The sequence below is a fragment of the Stigmatopora argus genome, chromosome 23, assembly GCF_051989625.1.
Source record: "Stigmatopora argus isolate UIUO_Sarg chromosome 23, RoL_Sarg_1.0, whole genome shotgun sequence".
Taxonomy (NCBI): domain Eukaryota; kingdom Metazoa; phylum Chordata; class Actinopteri; order Syngnathiformes; family Syngnathidae; genus Stigmatopora; species Stigmatopora argus.
This window is the reverse complement of record NC_135409.1, coordinates 6,880,678-6,902,786: the sequence shown is the minus strand read 5'-3', so window position 1 is coordinate 6,902,786 and position 22,109 is coordinate 6,880,678. Positions and strand designations below refer to the sequence as shown.

Sequence of the window (22,109 nt, the reverse complement as noted above, 5' to 3'; positions counted from 1 at the left end):
CCCTAGTGCAGTTCTTAATGTTAGAACTGCAGTAGTATACTACTATCAGTGGCCGGCCGTCAGGGCCTTCAAGGCCTTCTCTGCTGGCCTAAGAAATATCTGAATCATATATTATATTACATATATTTTGTCCATCAATACTAATGAAATAATTCCAAATTGTCTGTTAGCTTCCTTTTGTTGCTTTTCCCCCTGGTTGCACTGTTTCCAGATGTGTGTTTTCATATTGAAGCATTTAACCAATCACATTTCAGGCATTATTTGTTGTCAGGGTCAGAAATCTGCCTCATGGCCTTCACAATCAGTTCTGCGGGCTCTCTTGTGGGCCAAGTTCTGATATCCAGTAAAGCTCCAGTATGGCTGGCTGATGGTTCCAAAAAAGAAGTGGCGAAAGAAGCCGGGCTAACAGAACAAAGAAAGTTGTAAAAACATAAAAATAAATAAAACAGCCAGCCCCCCTCACACACAATTTAATCTGATTTAAAATTAAATAAATGTAAGACTCGAGTGTCTCCATCCAATTCATTTCTGAATTAATGAAGTGACTCCTGAGGGATTTCTGCTGGCCCCTGTAGTCCCAAGAACACCCCCCCCATTGGAGGACTTACATAAGTTCTGAATGAGGCTGCGGCTCTTTCCTGAAGTTAAAAATGGCGGCAGGCAAAGTAGGTTTCTTAGAATACAAACAGAAGGGGTTTTAAACCATTTATTTCATTCTCGTTTTGTATTTTCAACCAAGGAAAACTACATAGTGATACACAAGAGAAAATAGAAAAGTATATGTACAACATGTGACAGAAAACAACTATTCTCCCAGGTTGAAAACACGAAATTTGTCTTGATTGTAGAAACAGGCCTTGACGACTCGCCCGCCAAAATAACGTCCGTTAAGGTCCACCACGGCTGTGAGAAACAAAGTTAATGAATATTAGCCACATCAACTTCTTGATCTTGCCGCTAAAATCTCATTGTATTCATTAAATGTCGGTCAGCCCATAAGTTATCATTTTTTTTGTCTGTGTGATGCATGTGTCAAAGTGGCGGCCCGGGGACCAAATCTGGCCCGCCGCATCATTTTGTCTGGCCCGGGAGAGTAAATCATGAGTGCCAACTTTCTGTTTTAGGATCAAATTAAAATGAAGACTATAGATGTATATTAAATTTCCTGATTTTCCCCCTTTTAAATCAATAATTGTCATTCTTTAATCCATTTTTTTCTGTGTTTTTAGTTCAAAAATCATTTTGTAAAATCTAAAAATATATTTTAAAAAAGCTAAAATAAACATTGTTTTAGATCTATAAAAAACGGAATATTCAGGGCTTTTAATCCAGTTCTTTTAATCCATTTATATAAAAAAATCTAAACATTATATCTAAAATGGTCCGGCCCACGTGAAATCAAGTTGACGTTAAAGCGTCTGACACCCCTGGTGTGATGTAAGCCTCGAAACCGCAGGGAGAGAGGACCACATCTGATATAATACCTTAGGGATCCCAGTTTCACCTTGTTTTCAAATCTGGGCCAGCCCAATTAGAGCAGTTACACAATGGTCGGCATGAAATACGAACCTTTAATGGCGGACTCCACCCTTTCAAACTCGAGAAATATCCTGACTGCTTCTTCGTCATGAACTTCGGCAATCTGTTTAAAATAAAAAGGGTGCGTTATAACACGTATTGATAAGAGCTTGCCATTTAATATGAAAAACAACCCCCCTGCCCCCCGGCTTACCTCAAAAATGACGCACTTGATCACTTTCCCGTATTTCTCACACTCTTCTTTGGTTTCTCCTTCCAGGTCTTCGTCAACCTCTCCCCGGCCCACCATGTTCTAAAGAAAATAAAGACAAACTCCTGAAATAAAATTTCAAGAGTCGAACGTGACGGACGTACCCTCAGCAGGACCACTTTGGTGGGGGCTTTGAGGATCTCGGTGAGCGGGTTGGCGTCAGACTTTTTGCCGTCGGCTATTGTAGGCGAGAAAATGTCATTATTCCATATCTCAGTGGCGCAACCAGATTATAAAAAAGCCGTATCAAACTATTGTTCGAGTGGAGAAGCGAAACTCAATACAATTGAAATTTTGTGCAATATCTACCGTATTTGTACAAAAATTTCACTGTAGCAAGAATACGGTGCATGTAGGTCATCGTACACGTGAACAATGTTCCCTCTAATTTTTTGTTTGTCTGGGCAGAAAGAATATCTATGAATGGGTGGCCCGGCGGATGAGTGGTTCGCGCGTTGGCCTCACAGCTAAAAAAAAAGGGATTTTATTTTGTGCGCTCCATATGATTTGCTGTGGGCAGAGAAGACGAGAGTAAAAAAAGAAAAAAAAAGGGATTTTATTTTGTGCGCTCCATATGATTTGCTGTGGGCAGAGAAGACGAGAGTAAAAAAAGAAAAAAAAAAGGGATTTTATTTTGTGCGCTCCATATGATTTGCTGTGTGCAGAGAAGACGAGAGTAGTGCGCAATTGCGCAAGCGCACAGCGTAGAGGGAACATTGCACGTGAACCCATTTCAACCTTAGAGAATTCATAAAAAAAATGTAAGACGGTGCTCCAACCTGCTCCTCCGGGGGTCTCGGGAGCAACTGGCAGGAGGGCCCCTGCTACTGGGACAAAACACAGCAAAGTACAAGTGTTAAGAAAGTATTCCAGCACACGCTTTTAAAGCCGGCCAGGCCTCCCTCACGTTTTTCCAGCACATCCCCGATGATGATCTTTCCACCACGTTTGCTTGTCTTCTCGACAGACAGAGCCGTGCTCAGGCCCTGCTCGTGCTTGCCCAGACCCTGGCCTTCCTTGAATCCGTATTTCTGCATGATTTTGTGAGCCACAGTCCCCCTGCAAGAACAGATACATTGGCAGTCATGTAAATAAGGGCTCGATTTCAAATGCAAAAATAATCGTCCAATACTCCACTGTCAAAATAATACACGTGTCCTACTGACCCCATGTTGGCCAAGAAGGAACTGGTCGGAACGGGCGGGGATCGCGACCGGTCCGAATCCTCGTACATTGGTGGAGGGATAGCGGCCTTTGAGCCTCTAGGGGGACGACCTTCATCCTCGTACGGGTATCCGGATGAACCTTGTTCATAGAAATATAAGAAAATCAAGTCAACATTTTTACTGACAATGTCGCTCTCTGCTGGAAAGGCGGTGATTCTATAGTCCGAGTGCTTAATGGGCAAGACATTAAGTTCGCATTCAATTCTTTTCCGATGGCCATAAGGCGAAAATCACCTCCGACAGTTAGCGCGTGTGCAAGCCTGCGACGCAAATAAAGAAAATAGGAAACTACAACCAATCAGCAACGGGTTTGTTGAGCCACAAACTGCCTGTGAGGACACTGGCCAACCTGGATATGATATTTATTTATAATAATTCTCAGCACCTTTTCGAAAACTTAAAAAATAAAAACGGTATGCATTCACCATGTTTTGCACATAACAATACACTTACCATCTCTGTCCACCAGCGAGGAAGGCGGCGCAATAGCAGCACCACCCATACCTGGGGAAAGTGTTGCACAAAAACAAAATGGAAGTTTACTAAATGGCAAAACAAATACGAGTGGTAAAAACACTCACTTCGTTTCCGTCGCTCCTTCTCGTAATCCTCCTCCTCGTCAGAGTCCTCCTCCGCTGCGGGAAATCTGGAGAAGCCGCTAGGCGCTCCGCCTTCATGCCTGTCTTTTCTTTTCCTATCATTCGACAAAAATCCAAAATACAGTGGTACCTCGTGATACAACATGCTCGTGGTACGACCAAAATTTCGATTGTTGTCTCTCCCCTCCGCGAAATGCGTCTAATTTTACATCTATTAAACACATTTTATCACTATTAAACCACTAGTTATTTATGACTTTGTCAATATATGGCGAATTAGAAGAAATAAAACATTTTTTCCAATTTAATATCCCGTTCTTGGTGTTTTTTCAGAGGGTTGGAACGAATTAATTTGTTTTCAATTCATTTCAATGGGAAATGTTCGCTCGAGTTACAAAGCGCTCGACATACGATCTCAGTCTCGGAACGGATTATGATTGTATGTCGAGGTACCACTGTATCAAAATGCACGTTACGCAAAAAAAAAAGAAGTTGTGAATCCCTACTTTTCTCTGTCCTCTATCTCCTTCTGCCGTTCTTGCTCCCTCTGCCGCTGTCGATCCTCCCTGTGCCGCTTCAGCACTTTCTCGTAGTCATTGGGAAACATGGGATCGTATTCATCCGCGAGTGGAATCAGCACATCTCCGGCGGAGAATCCGGAAGGCGCAGGCTCCTGAAATGTTTCATTTCAATCTCATCTTGTTGGGGTTATTCTGAGATGTTATTATATGTGTGCATATTGTGCAGTGGAATATGTGCATATTATTATATCATTCTTACAAAGACAAAGCTCAATATAACAAGGACACTTCCCCCCCACAGCTGGCTTCGAGGACATTTAATTGTTTTCAGGACTATTGACCTGACAGGTCACCAAGTTCCGGGCCGAGGACTGTTTACTGGGAGATACACCTCGACCCTTTACCCAGATGCAAGTTCGCAATGAAGGACTCTTAAATTGTTTTGACTTGGATTCCGGAGCAGATGGCGATAATCGAATCAACTTCCGAAAATACTCGCATATTGTTTTTGAAATAGTGTCGCTCGGTACGCCGGATATGCACTTGTTGTTGCAGTTTTTTTTAACCTTAATTGTGTTATTCACCTATGCAATTGGATTGAATAGATAACCTTGGCATTGTTTTGATTCGATGTCTTAAATTGGCAGGAGATGAATTCGGTCCTTTAGAATGTCACGGTGGCGAGGACGATTCTCATTTGCAAGTTTAACGCCAGAGATGTACCCGATGCCCACCTTGTATTGTTTATATTATATTAAAGTATACCTATTAATAAACCTATCACATTTCTAGATTTGTCCTACCTTAATTGCTGCAGCCACATGGGGAGGATTGTCTGGAATTTGTCTCTCTTCAGTGGGACCTCCTCGTTTTAAATCGATGACTGGAGCCAAAACCGTAGTCTGCTTTGTCCGATGGGTCTTTAACACACAAGAAAGCATTAATACTAATATTAAAACTTTTATAGTAAGCATTCGCTCCCAGTTGAAAAGGACGGGATCGTCAATGAATCCAAATTCATTTCAACTAGAAAAATGATTGCTATTGTTACCTTAGCTTGGGTCAAAGCTGCCTTTTTCACTTTCAACTGGGACTGCAACAGCTTGAAGTTTTTGGACCATCCTTCGGTTTTGGTGTCGCTCGCACCCACACCGAGATCATCATAAAGCGACATTGTTGTTATCTGCAATGTGTCGCACAGATAGATCACGCATATGTTCCAATTTGATGACTAACCTTTGAACGTCACGAGAATTAGCCAAAAGATAACGTTATGTTAGACTGGTGATCGTTTTTTGTACGGCGAAGATGACCTAAAAATACATGAAGTATAAAGGTTTAACCTACAGGTTTGAACGCAACGTTGATGCCAAGTGCACGAAAAAGATAGTTTTAGCTGCACATTGAACGAATTGCCATGTCCAAAACGGAAGCGTCAACCAAAAGCGCCAGTCAACAATGCTTCCTTGCGTTTTTTAAATTATTATTTTAAACCAGTAGCGCCATCTCGCGGCAGGAAGACTCCAGTTTAGCAGTGATTTTCTTTAACGAAATGATATGTCGACAAATCTGCTATTTGCTACAATTTATCACAACTTTTCTGTTGAATACACAACAGGAGTGCGTTCGAATGTTTCCATGACATTCCAAAACACGATTGCTTATGTTTAAATGAAGAACTACAAACATGGCGGCCAGGAGCGTCAGCTGCTGTCAAAAGTGCGCGTTATGACGGTGTTTCGTTCAAGTGAAAGTGAGCCGCAGGATGGGTGCTTGGCGTTTAAACTCGCTCGTAAAGTCTTGCAGAGATGACTTTTGGTTCATTTTTGCTTGACGTTTGCCTCGTCCTGACGTGCGTCCTGAGTGCGGTTCGCTGCTCCGACGTCGGTAAGCATTCAAAACTCGCTTTTAACATTTTTATTCCATTTATTTCCCTCGCCATTATTTAAAGCTGATTTGTACGTATGTATTTATCGGTGCAGCCTGCACTAAATGAGGAGGCCGTTCTACACATATTCCCCAAATTTAGGTTTATAAACATGCGTAATCATTTTTCTTATACCTCAACACAAGTTAGACTGCATGCTTAAACATTGCTTTTTATCGGATTGCGCAATTCTGACTTCTGGTACCAGCATTTATAAAAAAAAAATCAGTTTTGCTATTAGGGATCCTAAATTTGACTTTGTGTTACCCTGCAGAAAACAATATCACAAAATGAAACTATTGGGTTGGGTTTTATTTTGTGTGCATTATAAAAGTGTAAACTATTTGTTTGTTATATTCCCATAGAAAAGATCAACGTCTTTTTGATATAAGTATTTGTGCACTTGTAATTAAAGAGGCTTGTAAAATAAATTGGTACTGGAATCCAGTTCAACCTGGTGTCTCCTCCACTAGACATTGAAACCAGTGGGGGGCCGTCAGGGCCTTCAAGGCCTAATCTGCTGGCAGAAGAAATATCTGAATCATATATTATATTTTGTCCATCAATACTTATTAAATAATTCCAAATTGTCTATTAGCTTCCTTTCATTGCTTTCCCCCTGGTTGCACTGCTTCCAGATGTGTTTTCATATTGAAGCATTTCACCAATCACATTTCAGCCATTATTTGTTGCCAGGGTCAGAAATCTGCCTCAAGGCCTTCATAATCAGTTCTGCAGGCTCTGCTGCATTAAACAAGCGCCGATAAGACTGTTGCTTTAACCAATCAGAATTCGATTTGGTGACACCAAGGCTTTCTCGCAGGCGTAGGTATACGTCATTGCCTTCTCGCAGGCGTAGGGATACGTCATCGCTTTCACCAACTATCATTGGCTAGTGATAGAGTAGGCGGGCCAAAGCCAGAGTGAGCCAGCTAGAGCTCGCAAACTCAACCCACAATGGCCGACGGAGGAAAACAAATGGATTTGGTTGCAGATTTGCTGGAAAAGCCATTTTCTAGACGGACTTGTCAAGAAAAAAAAAAGCTGGACATCATTAAGAAAGGTCGGACACCTCCAAAGCAAGCAAGCCTGTCGCAACCGGGAACGAATATTTTCAGCACTAAATCGAATTAAAACGTATGCCAGAAATACGACAGAACAGGCTCGACTTTCAGCATTAGCTTCGATGGCAATAGAAAAGGAGGAAAGGAGGATGGATATTGTGTACAGTTAAAAACGATTTTTGGTGAGTAAAATATGGCTATATTCCTAAATAATATTTCAATCGTATGAGGTTATTATTGATGATTTTTTTATGTGTCGCAGCTGTAGCTGCTGTCGAGTTTTATAGCCATAAAATAATTTTTGAGGGTTGGATTGATTCGCTGAAGGCGCTGCTAGAAAATGTGCGGACCGCCACCGATTGGAACATAGTGTTATCCTTTTTTCTTCTTCTGGGTTTATTTACGAGTTCATTCATAATCAGTCTGATCTTTTAAAAATGGGAAATTGCATCACCTGGGATTTCCTATTTCATCAGCATTTTATCTCTCCAGGCCAAAGTGGATGTCCTTGCTCGAGAATCCCTGCGTGGGATCTGACTCAGCGACCGCCGGACGACTGCCAAGAGCTCAACAGGACTTTCCGCTACACCTGCATCAAAGGCTACGTGAGGACGGCGGGCACATCCAACCTCATCAAATGCACGCCAGGATCTTCCAATTGGACCAGACCCACTCTCGTATGTAAACGTAAGTTTTCCTGCTTTCAATTTTGATCTATGCACATGCTAATAATCTTGTTTTTACACATAGCGGACCCCAGAGGCTCCGTTTCAAACAGTGCAGGTGAGCGTCATCTAGCGCCGTCAATGAGGGTCCTCTATATCAGGGGTAGGGAACCTATGGCTCGGGAGCCATATGTGGCTCTTCTGATGGGTGCATGTTGCTCTTTGCTAACCTGTGAGGTAAAATATGTATTTAAACCGCTGGTGAGAGAGCTGAGTCCCAAATGCACCAATAGGAGCGTGACGTCGGCACTATGGCGCTGACACTACCTCGAACTTCAATTATCTTTTTCTTTTTCATTTAACTTTTCTGAATGCATATTTTCATTGATTAGCTACTAATTAACAGTGCTGTCAAAAGAATTGTACTTTAAAAGTGGTAAAATAACCCAAAAAAAGAAAAATCACATCTCATTTTCACATTTTTACTCTTAAATTAAAGAGTATGTCTCTCAAGGAATACAATTTGAAAATAGGAATTGTTTATGGCTCTCGATGTCAAAAAGGTTCCTGACCCCTGCTCTATATAAACAACAACAACAAAAATGGTTAACCAAGGGAATTTTGAACATTTAAAATGGGATTCAATGAAAACTTTGCCACTAACATTCTCAATGCTGTTACCATGAATGCAGACCGGATAAAACCAACATCGAAGTACCAGATTTTACTGAAGAACGGAACTGATGGCAGCCCTTCTCATTCAGAGGTCAGCGTGGGTGGTGAGTTTGCTCTTTATCGTTACTGTGAGACCCCTCATTTCTGGAAATTAGAATTCTTTCGTGGACTTTGGAAAAACTGGTAAGATCAATGAGCTTTTTGCTAGCTTGGAAGGTCAAGCAGTATGTCAGAGGTTATTTTCAATCGGTCTTTCTGGCCGGCAGGATCAGTCAGCGCAACGGCGACTGTCGTCGGAAGTATCGTGTCGGCCGTCGGGCTTTTCGTTGCAATTGGAATCTTTGTTTGGAGAAAGTAAGTGAAGATATGTGGCATTTTATTGAGTGACGTTATCGGTCCGTGAGCCATTGTGTCATCTCATTTTCAGGAGAAGAGTGGAAGCTAACCATCAATTGCAGACAAGAACCGAGGAAATACTTTAAATTAGGGGTGTGCATTGCCTCATATCTGGCAATATGATTCGTATCACGATTTACAGGTCACGATTTGATTCGACCCTGATACTACACTTTAAGAGGATGATTGTGATTTTTTGTCAATCACTTTGGGAAAAAAAGTATTGAGCATTTACATGTTAATTTCTGAAAGCTAATTCAGCTCTAAAGTACCGTATTTTCACGACTATTCGGCGCATCGTATTTTTAGCCGCAGTGTCAATAACAAGTGCTATTTCTGTATTTTACACACACAAAGGGCGCACTGTTTTTAAAGACGCAGCCAGGCATGGTATATATATATATATATATATATTATTTATGGATGAACTTCGAACCGCAATAGCGCTGGCTACGGAAGTGGCCCCAGACGCTATTTCCGGTGCGCAGTGACTGCTGGGATATATAGTTCTTTTGTCAATACACCCAGGTTGACGGCTGTGATAACTTTGCACTAATAGTATCAATATACTACAACGGCAAACACACTAATTTGGTGCTACATGCACCAAATGCACGCTAAAAATACGTTTTTAAAAAGGCAACGGAAGCAAAACTGAGTTCGGTTGTACTTTATTTAGCCATTTTACAATGTACTCACGTCATCATTTCATTTTCGTGACTTGGTCGCAAATCAAAAGTGACGGCGAGCCGTGAAAAAATCCATCCGGTCGCTTGACATAAGCCTCACGTAGCCATAATCTCATGTTGCGGTTCTATATTCATCCATATTATATATATCACCAAATTAGTGTGCTTGTCATACTGGGTGTATTGAAGAACTGTGTTTATTAAGAATTCTATATCCCAGCAGTCACTGCGCAGTACTTTATCTACGGGAAAATAGTAGAGTTGGGGGCTGCTTGCCGTAGTTGTTCTATCGACTGATTTATTTTATTTTATCGTGATGACAATTTTAGTATTGGTCCATATATAAAGCGCACTGGATTATAAGGCGCCCTGTCTATTCTGGAGAAAATTTAAGACTTTTATGTGCGCCTTATAGTCGTGAAAATACGGTAAACATGTTTTTTTTTCTTTTATGTTTATACAATTTATAGCAGGGGTGGCGAACATGTACTGGGCCACTTGAATATAAATCTATGTAAACAAAAGAAACAGACTCACAGGTAGTAAGGCATTTATTAATTGGTCAAAAGATTCTCGTCACTGGGCAGCGTGGATAGAATAAATGTCGCCGTTTATCCTTTTTGTTTCAGAATAGACATGATTGTTTGGGACCTCAGCAACATTGAAATGTTAATTCATAAACCCATAGCACTTAATCCAACATTTACAGTTGGAATATGAGCCGTGGAAAGTATTCACCATAAAAGTTTCAATAGTGTTATTCATACTCCATTAGTAATAATGTTAGCATGTGTTAGGAAATGGCACATAAACCTAAATTAAGACCTCATCGGTCATACTTCACATGTTTGTGTCTGTTCAAACAATGACACAAAACAACTGGAATGTCAATTTGGAAAGTTTGCACATCAGCACATGATGAAATTTCGAATGGTCCTATTTGTAGTCAGTTATTTCAGCCTGCGTCGTGTCACTGCTTGAGCACAGGAAGCTCTCTTGGCTTGAAAAAGGCCTGCACCATTCCCATCGCAAAAATGTAAACCTTGGCATCCACTAGGATTTCTTCTTTTTTCAGTAACTCTGTAGGACGTCACACAGTCAAAGGCGTAAATACATTTAAAATATGTCGCCGGAAAAGGTTTCAATAGAGTAAAAAATCTCACCGTCTATTTTCGTCTGGAATTCATCAAGCGGTAAAAGGATGACTTCCACGAATTCTGGAAGGGGAAAAAAAGCAGGGTCTTGTCATGGTTTTTATTGAGTTGGAGGATCATGTTTGAAAATGAACAGACTCTTCTTACCTCCATCACCTGAAAATAAGCACAAAAGAAAAATGATTAGCGACCCTTAGACTCTTCTGATATACAATGGTACCTTGTGATACGACATGCTCGTGATACGACAAAAATTTCGATCGAATAATTCGCTCGCGGTACGATTAAAATTTCGAGATGCGACCAAGCCAGGTGGCCATGACATGAGGCTGTTTATTATTGTAGCGCAATGTCTTTTTTGCCGCATCTCTTTCGTGTATAACTACTATATCTATGAGGACTGAACGATTTATTCAGACGAGTTTTGACCAGGAAAAGCACAACGCGCATGTGCGGGCAAAAAGAGGGCTTTCTGGGTAATGAAGTATACTCGTGCACACGACACCCATAGGCAATGGCACCCTTTCTCAGAATAAAACTTCATTACCCACAATCAATACGTGGGTAGCCTGTTATTCCTTCCTTAGCCTTCTCGTTGGCAAGTGGTCGTGCGTTATCCTATTGTGAGGACATTTGTGTGCATCATTTTGGGAATATTTTGAAGGCAATACAACTGCAAACAGTCCATCGATAGCGAACGTGAGGGTGGAGGCGTGGCAAACCGCTAACCCGGGAAAACGAAGGTAACAAAAGATTAAGACAAAACTAGAATTCAGTTTTGTGTAAAGTTACATTAAACGTATGTTTGAGTGTGCCTGTATATATTTATCCAAGTTAATTTAAATTTGTTCATTTGAGTGTTCGAGTGCCGTGGATAAAGTCCCCCCGAACAGTCCCCCCCCCTCCGTCTCCGTGTGTGTTGTTGTCTCTCCCCTCTAGGAAATGTGTCTAATTTTACATCTATTAAACACATTTTATTACTATTAAACCACTTGTTATTTATTACTTTGTCAATATATGGTGAATTAGAAGAAATAAAACATTTTTTTCCAATCCAATATCCTGTTTTTGGTGTTTTTTCAGAGGGTTGGAACAAATTAATTTGTTTTCAATTTACAATCTCAGTCTCGGAACGGATTACGATCGTATGTCGAGGTACCACTGTAATCTTGTTGTTTGGCGTCGCCTACTCTGATGTCATGAGTGTCGAGTAATGAGTGTCACATGTCTGTTTATTTCGGAATTTAGCGTATCTCAAAGAGGAAAATACTCGCTCACCAAGCTGCTGTGTCGGGTTGATATTCTCCATTTCATCTCCGTTAATATTGACTGTGACAATCTGGGTGGTGCAGTTGGACAGGCCAGGGTCCAAACAAGTCACTGTAAAAAAAAAAATAGGTTTCAGTCGTCCCACATTTTCTTTCTAGAATTTCAAACATGAAACGACACCTGGTGTTATGCCAACGACTTCGCCTTTGTAGCCCGTTTCTTCCTTCAGCTCCCTCAACGCGGCTGTTTCAGCACTCTCGCCTTCGTCGATTAACCCTGGGCAAACCATTTTAAATACGGTCATACCTCGTCATACGACCGCTTGTCTTACGACGGAAATTTCGATCGAATAATTCGCCCGAGGTACGATCAAAATTTCGTGATGCAACCAAGCCAGGTGGCCATGGCACTGTCTTTTTTGCATCTCTTCCGTGTATAACAATATCTCTCTCTCTCCCCTCGGCGAAATCCGCCCAATTTTAGTTAGATTAAACACATTTTATTACTATTAAACCACTAGTTATGTGTTACTTTGTTAATAGATGGGGAATTAGAAGAAATAAAAAAAATTTCCAATCCAATATCCTGTTTTTGGTGTTTTTTTAAGAGGGTTGGAAGGAATTAATTTGTTTTCAATTCATTTCAATGGGAAACGTCCGCTCAATTTACGAAAAGCTCGTCATACGATCTCAGTCTCGGAACGGATTACGATCGTATGTCGAGGTACCGCTGTACGTTGTTCTTCAAAATTTGGACAAAAGTTCCTAACCTGCTGGAAACTCCAGAGTGTAGCGTCCAGTGGGAGGACGAAACTGCTTCACCATCACCACGCAGTCTTTGTGCAGCGTCCTTTTTAGCAGCGCAATGATGCCGACACCTGTCAGCACATTTTGGTTCAATTATTTGCAATGAATAGTGTCAAAATGTAAAAAAAAAAAAACACAACTTAGTGAGTGGGTCTAACCATCTGCATCTGTGTCGGCTTGCCTAGTTGTCCTCCTCACTGTTTCCCAAATTCTGGAAGATGTACATGGGGACAGACTATAAAACACAAACCCAAATATTTTGAAAGGGTAAAAAAAAAGGAAACATACCTGGTGTTTCCAGCAGGATCGACATAGGTAGTTTTCTCCAGTTTGACCCATCTCCCTGATGCCAAGAGCTGTAAGAAAAATTCATTGTCACTTAGTGGAGAGGATGTTTACAACTTTTAAGGGATTAATAACACAACATACCTCATCTTTCACGACGTGTGGCGATATCTCTTTGGAATCTTCGGCGTGATTCATTTTATTTTCTAAAGCCCCAAAAAAGAAACAAGTCAAGCCACCATTTTGTTTATAATCGTTTCTATTCAGGAGTAGATCAAGTTTAGCAAATGTTAAATAAAATAATTATATGGCGTGGGGATATTAGTGGGTCTGCGCCAACAAGTTATCGACGTGACAATATCGAACTTTAAACCATCTGAATTGAGAAATGTCTAAAGTTGACTCACGTGAAACACACCGAGCTGGAGGATGAATAAAGAGATTGAGTGTTCATCGGTACTACTTCCGGGTACGACGTCACCCGAATCCGCAAAAGTAGGACAACACAGATTTATGCCTTATCGAAGCACAAACATTCAGTGTAAAAGAAACGTTCTTTAAAAGAAAACATTCTTTTTGTTCTGTTACAGAAAAAAATGTCCAGGAAAATATTTTTTTCCACAATATGTGTCATTCAAACATTTATTTGACTGTAAAAGACAATCCTGTGGGTGCGTAATGTAGTTATCTTGCTCGTTAAACATCTTTGGAACTGTGCAGCGCTAGAATACCTCCCCCGAGGAGATTATTAAAAACAAAGAATCAATGATTGAAATGAATAGATGTTGATTTTCTTATTTTTTAATTATTAATTCAGTGTGCATTTTTTGCGTAATAATGTGAAATTAAAATACATTCTGAAGCAGTATTCGGAAGATTATTTTGACGGAACTCTTTTTTTCCTACAGGAAGTTGCAGCATGAAGAAGCAGCAAGTTGTACACTGTCAGTTCTCCGCATGGTATCCTATATTTAAACAACATACTATTAAAAGGTAAGAAATCCATAACGGATCAATAGCCGTATTTTAGTATATTTTATGTCCAAAATAGCCAGCTGTTGGTTGCATGCATCATAATCCATTTTTAGTGTTGCGATTCTGTCATGACCTCTCAAAACCATCTATTATGTTGCTAATTTGACACTAATTTACGTTGCAGTTCCATCCTTCCACTTCCGAAAAATGTAATTGATTATTTGCTGGATGATGGGACACTTGTAGTCCCTGGGAGGTAAGAAGACCCTAACAAAAAGATGAATTATGCAAAAATATTGTTCTGTGCTGAAGAGATGGCTTTTTTTTGCTCCCAAATAGTGACTACATCGCACAGGAGACGAATGCAGATGAAGACTTTGAGGTAAAAAAGGTATTTTTTGTAAGTAAATATTAATTTGTTGACAGTTTTATAACACGTTTCCCTTTTACTACTCCCTAGTGGTCAGATGATGAAACGACAACGACAATCACAGTAAGGTTTTCACAATGTGATTTTTCACACATGTTTATGCAACAAATACATTGAGTTAATGCACTGCTACTTGGTCTTTGCCAGGCTCCTGAATTCCCAGATTTCACTGCCAAAGTGCTGAAAGCTGTAAATTTGCTGGGTGGTCGTGTTTTTCCCAAACTCAATTGGAGTGCCCCGAAGGTTCAAACAAAATAAAATGACAATTGTGATGATGATTGCAGAGTCGTAACATCCCGTGTCCATTTTAGGATGCCAACTGGATTGCACTCAACAGTTCCCTTCAGTGTCAGAACCTGAGCGAAATATTTCTTCTCTTCAAAAGCTCAGACTTCATCACTCACGACCTCACGCAGCCGTAAGTAGCCAATAAATAATTATGACCAAAGCGTTTTTTTATTTTATTTTTTAAAACAAAACAGGACCCTTTTGGCTCATCAATCCTTGTTTTTTTGTTTCCAGATTTCTTCACTGCAATGACCAGGATTCCCCAGATCCTGTTATCAATTTTGAGGTATTAAAAAAAAGTGACAAACTAGTGTTTTCTATTTATTATTATTATTTTTTTCCTTAGCTGGTCCTAAGAAAATGGAGTGAGTTAATCCCTGGTGGAGAATTTCGCTGCTTTGTTAAAGAAAATAAACTGATTGGTAAGCCAAAAACACGAAAAAAATCAATATTTGTCCTTAAGAAGGGACATAATACTTTGTGTATGCATTGTTTTTTGTTTTTTTAAAACTTGTGTTTGTTTGTGTGTTACTAGCAATCAGTCAAAGAGACTACACTCAGTATTATCCACACATCTTGAAGCAGGAGGAGTCCATCATTCATGCAATCCAAGATTTTTTTAGCCAACACATCCAGTATCGCTTTTTGGATGATGACTGTGAGTATATTTTTATTATGAATTGATTCTGAACTAAAAACGTTTTGATTTATGTTTCTGTTTTGCAGTCGTATTGGACGTCTACAGAGATAGCCAGGTAAGTGTATTTCTTATTACTACTCCTTTAGAAACTTTAAAGCAGGGGGAGTCAGACTCGGGTTGGTTCGCGGGCCGCGTTAACGTCAACTCGATTTCATGTGGGCCGGACCATTTTAGATATAATATTTACTTTTCTTATAAATGGATTAAATGAACTGGATTAAAGGCCCTGATTATTCCGTTTTTTATAGATCTAAAACAATGTTTATTTGAGTTTTTTTAAATATATTTTTAGATTTTACAAAATGATTTTTGAACTAAAAACACAGAAAAAATGGATTAAAAAAATACAATTATTGATTTAAAAGGGGAACAATCAGGAAATCTAATATACATCTATACTCTTCATTTTAATTTGATCCTAAAACAGAAAGTTGGCACACATGATTTACTTTCCCGGGCCACACAAAATGATACGGCGGGCCAGATTTGGCCCCTGGTTCGCCACTTTGACACATGTGCGTGCTTTAAAGGAAGTAAATCTGATGCTGATTTTCTTTTTCCTTAATTACTTGTATGATCTTTCCCAAGGGAAGAGTTTGGCTCATTGATGTGAACCCATTCGGGAAGGTCACTGACCCACTTCTGTTCACCTGGGCGGAGCTTGCATCCGGAGGCGGAATCAGCCAAACACAGGTTAGCTGGGGAATGTTGCATTGGGCGCCCCCCCGACCCGACCCCTCGGGGCTCAAACGCCCTCATTTGTATCTGGCAGGACCGTCCGGCTTTCCGCTACACCACCAGCGACGTGACCGTGCAGCCCAGTCGCTGTTTGAGCTACCGAATTCCACGTGATTTTGTGGACCTTTCCACCGGGGAGGACGCTTACAAGCTGGTTGACTTTCTCAAGCTGGTGAGTGGTTGAGCAATGGAAAATCAAAAGAATTGGATTCCGACCCGTTTTCTAATCTCACAGCAGAAAAGCCAACGGGAAGATGACGAAGATGAGACGGCAGAGTAGACTTGAAGTGACATAAGCAGGAATTATGGGTACATTGACAACATGTTAGGTTTTATATCTATCTGTATGTAAGTCTTTAACTCTAAATCAAGTCCAATATACCGTATTTTCACGACTATAAGGCGCACATAAAAGTCTTAAATTTTCTCCAAAATAGACAGGGTGCCTTATAATCCAGTGCGCTTTATATATGGACCAATACTAAAATTGTTAGCACGATAAAATAAAATGAATCAGTTGATAGGGCAGGGGTCGGGAACCTTTTTGAAAGAGAGACCCATAAACAATTACTACTTTTCAAATGTTATTCCTTGAGAGCCATGCTAAAAGTCAAAATACATGAAAATGTGGAAATTTTGTAGTTATTTTACCACTTGCAAAGTACAAAATGTCTCTGAATTCTTTTGACAACATTGTTACGCTGTTGCTAATCAATGAATATCAATGAGTTTAATGAGTATCAATGAAAGAATGGATGCAGAAGACTAATGGAAAAAAAATCAATGCCACAGTGACGTTCCTATTGCTGCGTTCGGGACTCGGCTCTCTCACCACCGGTTTCCATATTTTAGCTCTGAACCATATGCACCCATCAAAAGAGCCACACGTGGCTCCTGAGCCATAGGTTCCCTACCCCTGTGATAGGGTACACCGACTCTACTATTTTCCCATAGACAAAGTACTGCGCAGTGACTGCTGGGATATGTAGTAATTCTTTTGTCAATACACCCAATGGATTGTGGCCTGCATACATCGACATCAATACAGCTTGACGAAGCATGAAAAGTTGCGCTAGCTACCAGCTAGCTACTATTTGTGAATGGATTGTGGCCGCCTGGACGAACATATAAAACTCAGCGTTTTCGATGACTCATTTGCACAATTGTTCAATTCGGACAATGAGGACTTTGATGGATTTGTGGGTGATGATGTGAGTAAGTTGTAAAATGGCTAAATAAAGTACAACCGAACTCAGTTTTGCTTCCGTTGCCTTTTTAAAAACGTGTTTTTAGCGTGTGGGTGTAGTGTGCAAGAACTATATATCCCAGCAGTCACTGCGCACCGGAAATCGGAAAAGGAGTCTGGGGCTGCTTCCGGTTGCCAGCGCTATTGCGGTTAGATATTCATATATAATATATATGCGTCTAAAAAAACGGTGCGTCCTTTGTGTGTTTAAAATACAGAAATACCATTGGTTACTGAGACTGCGGCTAAAAATACGATGCGCCATATAGTCGTGAAAATACGGTAATCCTCCAATTAAGACTTGGAAGCTCCTGCCTCACTCATTGCCTCCATCCTTCAGGCAGGATTTCCATTTCCCATCATGCACCTCTCCACGCAACTCCCATTAAACTTTTTGTCATGTATCGACTGAGCTGTCGCATCTGGTGGCTGCCGACAAACTAGCACATTAGGAATTGATTGCGCTTTTTACGTAACGGCGTCAATTACGCCGACGGCTAAACGAGCTCCGAGCGGCCCTCTTCATTTCGGCTTGTGTAACGTGTGCTTGAGTGTGTCGGCCATCTCGAGCCGTTTGGCGGCTTTGAAATAGCAATTACGAAAGGGGTGGAAAACATTGAGGCTTTTTAACATCATTGACAGTTGCGGCGGGCAGACATGAAGTATGCATGAACCTACTTTGACCTCAGTTGCCTATTGAATTTATCCACTGGCTTGGATGGCGATTAATGCCAATCACTTTTGATGGGCCATTTTCAGTTGCCATCTCTTTCAATCCAAGTGGATTGGACGATTATTATTATTATTTTTTAAATTAGGGCTACCACAAATCATCAATTCATGGATAATAAACTTAACCAGACACTAATTTGATAGTTGATGAAATTCCCAGAGAAATGTTGACTTAAAATGTTGTCAAATCCTCCTTTTTTTGTCGGTTCATAGCAAGTGTTCTCTCTCTTTTTTTTTATGCAGTCAACGGAAACAAACATTGTTTTTAATGTTTTACTAATCTAACAAAAATGAAAAACAAAAAGCAAATATTCTTAGTTTTAACTTTTTTAGTTGGATTTATAGTAAAAGAACAAAAATGCTAAAACATTTTTATGTGAAATAGATATTTCAAATGTAAAAAGGAAAAAGCAACTTTCATTTTAAAAAGGTTTTATTTGTTTTTAAATTAGATGAATAAATATACCTAGAACTATGCGAATCAAAAACAGTCCTTTGTAATAAAATCAAAACCGAACATTTGTATATATGTGCTTTTGCTACACATGATACAATGATACCGTTACCTAGTTATATAATACTCCGAGTACAACTTCATTCCGAGGGCGTTGTTTTTGGCCCCAATCAATGTTCCCTCTAAGCTGCGCGCGTGCGCAATTGCGCACTACTCTCGTCTTCTCTGCGCACAGCAAATCATATGGAGCGCACAAAATAAAATCCGATTTTTTTTTATTTTTTTAGCTGTGAGGATGACGCGCGAACCACTCATCCGCCGGGCCGCCCATTCATAGATATTAATCGTGACATTTTATTATTACTAAATCATTTATGTGTAGTAGACATGCACCTGCTTATGGCAGGTGTGATACTGGTGTGTGCCCATAGCGAGCAATGATGATGTTGCTCACACCGGTACTCATTGTGCTCAAGGAGGTTGTCTTTCTGCCCAGACATACAAAAAATTAGAGGGAACATTGGCCCCAATACACATTTACACCTAAAATGCTGTTCACTAATCCCAGAAATAATGATAGTAAACTATGAAAATGATGGTTTGGGGCAGCCCTAACTGAAATGCCACTTCAAAATCACTGTAGTGTAAAACTCTCCTGTCCGATTTGCTGACTCAGTCAAAAGGAGGAGGCAGTCAGTAGTGTTTTTTTCAGCTACACCTGAGCAAGGGCTGCAGTGCTTTGCAGTCAGAATACTCATGAGGAACTGTGGCCTCATCTAGAACGCACACACACACACACACACACACCTTTTCCCCGACCTGCAACCATGCAAGTATTAAGGCCAGTGTGTGTTTTGTGCTGTACAGCCTTAGATGACCTCTACAGCTGTCAGACTGGGAGGATCAGCGCTGTCAGCAGGCAGTAATCTATCTGGGACGGTGGTAACCAAAATGACAGGAAGGGTAGAGGTTTATTATCTTAACTCTTTTTTCTTGTGGTTTCTTAAATAAAATAAAAAAAACAACAACTTGGAAAGGCACTGACAGCCATTCAATGAATGTCCAAGTGACATGTGCGTGTGAAATTTGACCGAGACGCAAGTGAATACAAGAAATTGCAGGGATTTGCCTTCAGATTAAAAGGGTGAAACCACAAATACAGCAAATAATAGGCAAATTAGTTCGAGAGAAATGCCTCTCCGCAACCAGGTTATCATTAACCAAGACCAATGAAATGAAAAACTAATATATTGAATTGGAAAGGAGCAGTGCCAATGGATCGTTCCAGAGCAGATGCTCTTATTTTCAAGGCTGTAGCCGGAAAAGACAGTACATGCGGAAGTTTGACAGCCTGGGGACAAGGGATAGAGGAAGGTGGGAGGAGAGAGAGAGGGATAGAGATGGAGCAAGGGAGGGAGAGAAGAGCAGCAGGGACACAACAACCTGCTGGAGGACTCACATGGTCCTCTCATAGCTGAGGAAAACCCTTACAAAACTAGCTCTTTTTATCTCTGATTGTTCAGTTTTTTTTTTAACCATCCCTTCCTTTTTGGTGTTTATAGTCGCCATGGCTCGGGAGAACGGAGACACCGGCGGGGGAGAGACGTGGAAGAAGCAGGTCGACGACATCAAGAAGATGTTCGATTTGAAGGAAGTCCTCGGGACGTGAGTAAATGCAACTTTGACCGCCCTTGACGTTTCTCGAGCGCCTTACAAAGTGACTTTGCAGTGACATCATTGTACTTAAGCGCCGGAGCGTCAAATATTCTCATTAGGGATAATGGCTTGCATCTAGCGAGGCTTGACAGGTGCTATTATTCACTGTCAGTTCATTCAAAACCGGAGTTTGTTTGTGGTGATCTATTCGTTCATTGGCTGCCATTCAAGTGATAGACATCCGTGATATTAATATTTGTGCATCCATACATGCATGCATCATTGAGCGAGGGGGTGTATTGTGAGGTAAATAGGAATTAGGCCTTTTACCTGATGAAAAGTCAGATTTTGGCCATATTCTGGTTGATGACAGCAATGGTTTGAGCAGTTTTTTCTTGTGTTTTTTTCGGATTGGACGACACTCTAGGGGACTCAATGTAGATTGGGATTAGCAGGGAAGGGATTTAGATAGACTTGGAAGCAAATTGGGGATGAAGGTGTGGGTTGATAGCGCAATGAGGTTTGAGTTGTTTTTTTGTGTGAAAAAAATTAACTGGAAACCAGATTTAAACGTATGGTTGACCAGTTGCGGATTGGATCAGGGTTTTGTCGCCGGGTGTTGTTGTTAAGGTTGCAGTCGTTACAGGTTCCAACTACCAGTTTGCAAAAATAAAATAAAAATAAAAAATAATAATCAATGTGTATGGGGAAATTTCCAGTTTGCAAAAAAAAGATAATATGAAGAAATCAAAATTGTATATTGGGGGAAAATCGTGATTAAAAAAAAAGCCCTGCTGGCCCAAGAAATATCTGATTCACAGATTGATGTTAATTATATTTTGCCCATGAATACTTTAAATAAAATAAATTAAATAATTCCAAATTGTCTGTTAGCTTCCTTTCATTGCTTTTCCCCCTGGTTGCACTGCCTCCAGATGTGTGTTTTCATATTGAAGCATTTAACCAATCACATTTCAGCCATTATTTGTTGCCAGGGTCAGAAATCTGTCTCAAGGCCTTCATAATCAGTTCTGCAGGCTCTGCTGCATTAAACAAGCGTCGATAAGACTGTCGCTTTAACCAATCAGATTTCGAGTTGGCAACACCACATTGCCTTGTCGCAGGCGTAGGGATACGTCATCGCTTTCATCAACTATGATTGACTAGTGTTAGAGTGGACTAGCCAGAGCTACCAAACTGTATCTGGAGCGAGCTGCACAAGCAAATATATTGTTGTGTTGATTTAAAGCCATTTTTAAGATGGACTTTTCAAGAAAAAACGCTGGACATCATTAAGAAAGGTCGGACAACTCCGAAGCAAGCAAGCCTGTCACAACCGGGTCCAAACATTTTCAGCAATAAATCGAATAAAAACGTATGCCAGAAATACGACAGGACAGGCTCGACTTTCAGCATTAGCTTCGATGGTGATAGAAAAGAAGGAAGAAAGAAAGGAGGATCGATATTGTGTACAGTTAAAAAGGATTTTTGGTGAGTAAAATATGGCTATATTCCTAAATAATATTTCAATTGTATGAGGTTATTATTGATTATTTTCTATGTGTCGCAGCTGTAGCTGCAGTAGAGGTTTTATAGCCATAAAATAGTTTTCGCTGAAGGCATCACTATGAAATGCACGGACCGCCACTGCTTTTGAGTAATGTGTATGCACGGAACTCTTTGGATATCATCTTACCCTCGTGTCGCTTTGTTGTTCACGCCTTAATAATTAATGACTTGGGTTCTAGTGTTTTTCGTAGACCACCCATCGACGTTTTTTTTAATTTAAACGTTAAAATGGGCCATTGTTTGAAAAGGAAAGGAA

The 22,109-nt window shown here is 40.4% G+C and overlaps 4 protein-coding genes and 1 long non-coding RNA gene across 8 annotated transcripts in view; 3 read left to right on the top strand and 2 right to left on the bottom strand.

Annotated features, from left to right (window-relative positions):
• Nucleotides 1–692: 692 nt before the first annotated feature.
• Nucleotides 693–5,627, bottom strand: rbm17 (RNA binding motif protein 17). 2 transcript variants are annotated; one of them, XM_077594431.1, is made up of 13 exons: nt 5,483–5,627; nt 5,187–5,318; nt 4,939–5,055; nt 4,121–4,287; nt 3,597–3,709; nt 3,469–3,519; nt 2,956–3,094; nt 2,697–2,848; nt 2,569–2,616; nt 1,894–1,967; nt 1,733–1,831; nt 1,570–1,642; nt 693–903 (listed from the first exon to the last, which is right to left on the bottom strand). In XM_077594431.1, the coding sequence occupies exons 2-13, from the start codon at nt 5,307–5,309 to the stop codon at nt 806–808; spliced, it is 1,254 nt and encodes a 417-aa protein (XP_077450557.1). In that variant the 5' UTR covers nt 5,310–5,318; nt 5,483–5,627; the 3' UTR covers nt 693–805. The 2 variants fall into 2 exon arrangements, with proteins under 2 accessions (XP_077450557.1, XP_077450558.1); XM_077594432.1 differs by having other exon boundaries at nt 2,569–2,613.
• Nucleotides 5,628–8,478: 2,851 nt separating this feature from the next.
• On the top strand, nt 8,479–11,741 carry LOC144069196 (uncharacterized). Its single transcript, XR_013298412.1, has 3 exons — nt 8,479–8,570; nt 8,733–8,820; nt 8,894–11,741. It is a non-coding gene; the product is annotated as an uncharacterized LOC144069196 (long non-coding RNA).
• On the bottom strand, nt 10,085–13,545 carry nudt5 (nudix (nucleoside diphosphate linked moiety X)-type motif 5). Its single transcript, XM_077594374.1, has 10 exons — nt 13,473–13,545; nt 13,210–13,271; nt 13,069–13,136; nt 12,939–12,991; nt 12,744–12,851; nt 12,155–12,250; nt 11,984–12,085; nt 10,853–10,861; nt 10,715–10,768; nt 10,085–10,631 (listed from the first exon to the last, which is right to left on the bottom strand). Exons 2-10 carry the CDS (start codon nt 13,261–13,263, stop codon nt 10,522–10,524), a joined length of 654 nt encoding a protein of 217 aa, XP_077450500.1. The 5' UTR covers nt 13,264–13,271; nt 13,473–13,545; the 3' UTR covers nt 10,085–10,521.
• A 432-nt stretch (nt 13,546–13,977) lies between these two features.
• cdc123 (cell division cycle 123 homolog (S. cerevisiae)) lies at nt 13,978–16,795 on the top strand. The gene is made up of 13 exons (XM_077594366.1): nt 13,978–14,058; nt 14,225–14,296; nt 14,380–14,422; nt 14,501–14,533; nt 14,618–14,713; nt 14,782–14,888; nt 14,993–15,044; nt 15,105–15,180; nt 15,294–15,416; nt 15,485–15,513; nt 16,047–16,151; nt 16,231–16,368; nt 16,432–16,795. The coding sequence occupies exons 1-13, from the start codon at nt 13,985–13,987 to the stop codon at nt 16,474–16,476; spliced, it is 993 nt and encodes a 330-aa protein (XP_077450492.1). The 5' UTR covers nt 13,978–13,984; the 3' UTR covers nt 16,477–16,795.
• The window catches only part of camk1da (calcium/calmodulin-dependent protein kinase 1Da), a 25,977-nt gene continuing 20,101 nt past the window's right edge, over nt 16,234–22,109 (top strand). For 2 of the 3 annotated variants that reach the window (XR_013298402.1, XM_077594363.1), the window contains exons 1-3: nt 16,306–16,368; nt 16,432–16,505; nt 20,191–20,293. Coding sequence is in view for 2 of the 3 variants with exons in the window: in XM_077594363.1 (XP_077450489.1) it covers nt 16,502–16,505; nt 20,191–20,293 (107 nt within the window). In the remaining variant the exon portion in view is untranslated. Of the gene's footprint in view, nt 16,369–16,431; nt 16,506–20,190; nt 20,294–22,109 lie in introns of all 3 variants that reach the window. The other variant, XM_077594364.1, reaches the window with a different exon arrangement.